At 33.7% G+C, this 5688-nt stretch overlaps 1 protein-coding gene and 1 non-coding gene across 2 annotated transcripts; one reads left to right on the top strand and one right to left on the bottom strand.

The window, feature by feature from the left end:
* Nucleotides 1-3028: 3028 nt before the first annotated feature.
* On the bottom strand, nucleotides 3029-3135 carry LOC113757262. The gene has a single exon (XR_003466236.1). It is a non-coding gene; the product is annotated as a small nucleolar RNA R71 (small nucleolar RNA).
* A 58-nt stretch (nucleotides 3136-3193) lies between these two features.
* LOC113757260 lies at nucleotides 3194-4718 on the top strand. The gene is made up of 3 exons (XM_027300629.1): nucleotides 3194-3247; nucleotides 3665-4036; nucleotides 4209-4718. Exons 1-3 carry the CDS (start codon nucleotides 3194-3196, stop codon nucleotides 4716-4718), a joined length of 936 nt encoding a protein of 311 aa, XP_027156430.1.
* The last annotated feature ends 970 nt before the right edge of the window (nucleotides 4719-5688 follow it).

Raw genomic sequence — 5688 nt, 5'->3', positions numbered from 1 at the left:
AAAAAAGGTTGGAGAATGTGTTTATGATGCAACAAATTTAATATTTAAAATAAATTATGTATCCAAACACACCAATGGTCTACGTACGATCAAGATACTTACTTATTTCTAGCATTATATGCTAATAGCATAAAGTTCAAGTCATCCCAAAACTTATCAGTGAAATATAAGAATTTGAACTCAAAATCAATGATCAAGGTATCTTTTAGTTTTATGATGTGGAATTAGATTCACAAAATTTTGATGATCTAAATATAATTTTACAAATCTAGTGACCCTCATAGGTTCCAAATTGCGTTTATAAATTTGGGTTGTAAAGTTTTTAACAGAGGACAGATTCATTATTATATCTATCTTGATAAACTGATATATTCGTTTACAATCAAAAAAAAAAAAAGCAAAAGGCCAGTTTTATAGAGGGGATACACAAATTCTTTTACAATCTAAATTATTAATTTCTTCTGTATTTTCAAAAAAATGATTGCCATTTTTACCACTATATTTGAAACTCTAAGATTATAATTTTTAGTAATTATAAATATACTGATATTTTAGGACACTATATTTTAGTATTAAGTTCTTTTGGTTCTAGAACAGTTTCTTGAGTTTTTTGTACTTTCTTGAATCACATAAATATAGTGGTGTCTCTTTTCTTTATTTATTTTTTGCTTTGTTATTGCTTTTTAGGGTTATGAAGACACTTTTCCTCAATTCCGGGGGACACAACATCTATACAGCAGACGGCACTTTAAAAGAACCAGAAGCCACGAAAGGTAGCTGGAACGTAATGTCCACTAAGTCATTCCAATCACTTCTAAAAACAGTACCTAAATTACTAGAAATATGCCAATTGTAAAGCCACGAAAGGTAGCTTGCAACGCAAGTTTTTAAATTTTCAGTGTTGTCAATTTACTTGCACCAAAGGAGAAAAACGACAACTAGTGATTGATACTAAGAAAATGGGGAGTGTGAAAGGATTGGATTAGATTTCGTCCAAATGCACATTCTAAACAAGCAATTAAACATTGCAGTGGGTGAAGATAAGTATTCAAGCTTTCTGTTACTGGCACGTCATTCATTGGTTGTATCATAGTTTATTTGTCTTAGTGCTCCGTAATTTTTTTTATTCCAATGGTGTCCCTTACCAGATTACGTACACAACGTGATCTCTCCGACTTATAAGATTCCACTCAAATAATATTAAAAAATGATAATATTAATCTTTATTATCAGATCAATTTCGATGCATGGGACACTCTCTCAATTATCTTATCTCCATAGATTTTTTTAATAATCTACAGTGGTTTAGGGCGGCCATTGGTTTGGCGGCACTTTTAATATATGTTATAATTGTTGTGACGCTTTTGTATGGATGTATCATTTTTATGTGGTTAATTAAAATAAAAAAAGGCATTACAAATTGACAAATTTTTATACGCGCCCGTACTTCACTGCTGATTCATATTGAGACCACATCATTTTCAGTTTATCAACTTCAATACTCCAAAATACATTCGAATGGTTAGAACTCTATAACTCAAAACATCCAAGCCAAAGAAATTATTCCCCCATATTTACAGCACTTTTTTGGTGCCACGTTTACACTATTTTCTGGTAGTGTTCACTAGTACGAACTGAGAAAATGGAAGTCCTCAGTTCAGACATAATAAAAGGCATAGAGGCAAGATTTTTTCTTAGTTCCGGGGGCTTGGGGATAATAGAGACAAAGTTTTTGGGCACCGGCATATTTTTTTTTGAACCACGGGCATAAATTACCCAAAAGAATAACTAGTCATTAGTTTGATTTATTCGAATTTGCAGTGAACTAGACCTCCCTCTAGTTAAACAATCAAAGGTTAACTTGTCATCCCTTGCTCAAGGACCTCCCTCTCATCCCTTACTCGTTGATTGGGTACATAATTACTATTAAATTTATGTATATTTTTCTTTGATTTTGGCCAAATTATTGTAATAATTGATGGATTATACTTATATTTGACAATTAGTGCTAATTTCAGGAATATGGCAAGACAAGAGTCAAAAAACGGATTAATGACGATTCTTAGCTTTTTTTCATGTAGTCGTGCCTAAAGCTAGCCTGCAAGTCCGGAGAAGTTGGGATTTACGCATGGTAGTTTCCCAATTCAAGTTGAAAACCTAAAAAGGCATATTTCCAAATTGTATTGGAAAACGATTTGATTTATCTTTTATCAATTTAGGGAATATTTCTTTCATAGGAAATTAGAAGTACTAGTAGTAGTAGTAGTACTTATTTGGAAAAGTAGTAACGTGAGGAGAAGGGACTTTGCTTTTCTTGACTTTAAAAGTTCGTCCGTGGTCCCAAGAGAGGGGATACTACTAGTCTTAGCAGCAAGCAAGAACAACGGAGCGCTTTGCTTTTCGTATTTTCTTTAGTTTTTTTCTTTTGTCAGGCGCGTATGCGATTTCCTTCAATGAAATTGTGCGGATTGCCTCCCAACGATGAGTGGCTAATTTCTTATTCTAGTCAAGGGTTAACCAAGAATTTTGTTCTCTACTACTATCAGATCTAATTATTTTATCTGTTTCTTTTATTCGTTAGTATTCGCATGTTTTCTGATTTAATTTCGCATACTTGTTTTGTTATTTGAATATCAAGGGTTTGATATTTAATTCAACCTAACAATCTAGTATTAGTTAAATCCGTAATTGTTTAATTCTCTTAAATTAGTGGCGACTAGCGTGATTGGTTTCATATTAGGGAAATATATGATCTAATTTAAATAAACCCTGGTAGTGTGTTTATTGATTAGAATAGGGCTTTTCTAGTTTTTAATGCAATCAAGAAATTAAATTCTATGGGCATATTTAGAGTTGTTTCTTTGTTAGTGGAGTTTCAAAAGATGACTTACGAATAAGGTGCTTCTCTTATTTTTTCAACGATCGTGCAAAGTCTTGGTTACTTCATCTCCTTGAAGGATCTTTGAGGACATGGGAAGATGTTAATAACATCTTTATGACCAAGTACTGCTCTTCTTAGAAGACCATCGATTTAAGGAACAAGATTTGCATATTTTCTCAGATGGAAGGAGAGCTAATACATGAAGCATGGGAGCGTTGTAAGCTACTACTTTCTCAATGTCCTCACCACCACTATTCATTGGCGTTGCAAGTGTAATTTTTCTATGATGGGTTGACCTTAATAACCCTGAATATGGTGGATATTGCAGCAGGAAGGTATATTGGTGACAAAACCTTGGAGGAATTTGTTAGTCTCTATGAATTGTTAACTAGCAATTCTTAACAAAAACCAATTCGGGATAAGAGAGTAGGAGTGCATGAAGTGAATGTGCCATGGGATTTGGGCAGGTAGTTGAATTGAGTCATCAAATGCAATAACTCTTAAAACGGGTAGCTCAATCTCAAGAATCATGTGCTTAATCTCACATGTATAGGTATTCTGGTGCTAGTTACTATAATAGAGATCCTCTCTCCATGGTAGAAGATGTTAATTTCATGGGGGGCAGAAGTTGCAGCCAAGGAATGATCCTTTTTCCACCACATATATGAAGGATGGAAAAACCATCCTAACTTTTCATGAAAGGATCTATGGATTAGACCTATGGGACCACTTGGGTTTCAAAATTTGCAGCAACTTTCTCAATATCCTTTTCAACCTGCGTAGGAGAAAAAGTCCAACCTTGAAGAAATGATGCTACAATACATGCAAAAGGTGGACCAAAAGATGGACCAGTTTGACAAACTTGCTCAATCTCAACAAGCCTCCATTCAAAATCTTAAAAGGCAAGTTGGTCAACTAGTAAAGGTAGTAACTAAAAGGGCACCAGGGAAATTGCCTAGTAGCACTGAGGTGAACCCAAAAGAAACTACTATGGCTGTGACTCTTCGTTCAGGCAAAGTATTGGATGATCTTGTCATTAAATCCAAGACTAAACCAAGTGCAAAGCATAGGAGGAGCGGAATTGCTATTAAAAGTGAAGAAACTGGGGATTCGGGGAATGGTTCATGTGAAAAAATCAAGGGGAAGATAATCAACGTATGAAGGTGCTTGAGGTGAAAGCTTATGTGCCGCCCATCCCTTTTCTCCGAAGGCTTAAGAAAAAGGCAATTGACGAGCAATATCAAAAGTTTGTGGAGTTGCTCAAGAAACTTCAAGTGAACATGTTTTTTTTTTTTAAATTCTTGCTAATATACCTGCTTGTGTAAAGTTCTTGAAAGAAATAGTGTCTAATAAAAAGAAGTTAGAAGACTTTGTAGAGGTGTCTCTTACTGAGGAATGCAGTGCAATGCTACAAAATGGTTTTCCTATCAAGATGAAAGATCCAGAGAGTTTTAATGTACCTTGTCAATTTGAACATATTATTGTTGATAAATGTTTGTGTGACCATGGATATAGTGTTAATTTGATATCTCTATCATTTTTCAGGAAATTAAAGTTTGCCAATTTGGGGCCTATTCAAGTGATTCTACAACTGGCTGATCGTTCAGTGTGTTATCCTATTGGTATTGTTGACGATCTATTAGTTAAAGTTGGTAAATTTTATTTTCCTACTGATCTTCTTGTTCTTGACATGGAGGAGGATATTTGTATGCCAATTATCCTCGGTAGAGAGGTTTTAGCTATGGAAGAGGCTAATATAGACTTACTTGAAGGAAAATTGATTTTAAGTATTGGTAAAGAGAAAGAAAAATTTAATGTCTTTGAACTCTTAAAATAGCCTTCGTACGAGGAGTTTTGTTCCTATATTACTACTTCTAACGATTTGTATAGTGAAAAATATGTATTAGAGCAGGATGTAGAGGTCATCCCCTTGCAAAATTATCGTACATATTCTTCTTCAATCGTTTGAAAGTGCAATGGAGATGCGAAAAAATTATGCAAAATTGCAAGCACATGCTAAGGAAACTGTGAAATCATCCGAACCATTTTATCCACCACAATCATATGTGACCCTATCTGGCTGAAGAAGTTAAACTTATCGCTTCTCGGGAGGCAACCCGATTTTCTTTTTAATTTTATTTAATATTTTTCTTTTGTTTAACATTAATGGCGGTGTTTATTTCCTTAAAATTTTATTGCTTTCTAGTTTGAGTTATTTGGTGGTGTATTTAACTCTTATTTGTAGTGTTTTCTTGTCTTTTCATAGGTTGGTAGGATGCTTCCTGAGCTTGACTATTGGATGGTAATTAGTAATTTCTCTCACCCCATTTGGTCTTTGGCACTCCATTCGTTATCAGGGAAGTTTCACTTTCATTTCTTTTCTTGTTATTATTTCTTTATTTTATCCCCAACATTGAGGATAATGTTGTCTTAAATGTGGGGGAAGGAATAAATGGGTGAAGTGAAATTTTTAAAATTTTGGGCTAAAATTTTTCAAAGTTTTATTATTGATTCCCTGATAGGCAATGGCTTATATTTTGAGTATTATTATTGTTAAAGTGATATGTGTATGAATTATTAAGTGTTACATGGTGTTGCTTTAGAGTACTTCTTTGGTGAATATTTGAAAGTTTGAGACCTTTTCAATTTTTGGCTAATTTTTCTAGGTATTGTAAATATTTTTCTAGCATTTTTCTTCTGAATTTGGCCTAATTATTAATCTTTGTTCTCCATATTATTGGGATATGAAGCAGATTTTTGTGTTCTTATTTGTATTTAAATGCTTGTTTTATTAATTTGGCTGCACT

This window comes from Coffea eugenioides, unplaced genomic scaffold (assembly GCF_003713205.1).
Source record: "Coffea eugenioides isolate CCC68of unplaced genomic scaffold, Ceug_1.0 ScVebR1_2873;HRSCAF=3985, whole genome shotgun sequence".
Classification (NCBI taxonomy): domain Eukaryota; kingdom Viridiplantae; phylum Streptophyta; class Magnoliopsida; order Gentianales; family Rubiaceae; genus Coffea; species Coffea eugenioides.
The sequence above is the reverse complement of the archived record's forward strand: the minus strand, read 5'-3'. Positions and strand labels throughout refer to the sequence as shown.

Coding starts and splice junctions, on each gene's coding strand:
- LOC113757260 (XM_027300629.1), top strand. CDS start 3,194: ATGGTGGATATTGCAGCAGGAAGGTATATTGGTGACAAAACCTTGGAG. Junction 3,248..3,664: donor ACAAAACCTTGGAGGAATTT/GTTAGTCTCTAT, acceptor CAACCTGCGTAG/GAGAAAAAGTCCAACCTTGA. Junction 4,037..4,208: donor TCAAGGGGAAGATAATCAAC/GTATGAAGGTGC, acceptor GCTTGTGTAAAG/TTCTTGAAAGAAATAGTGTC.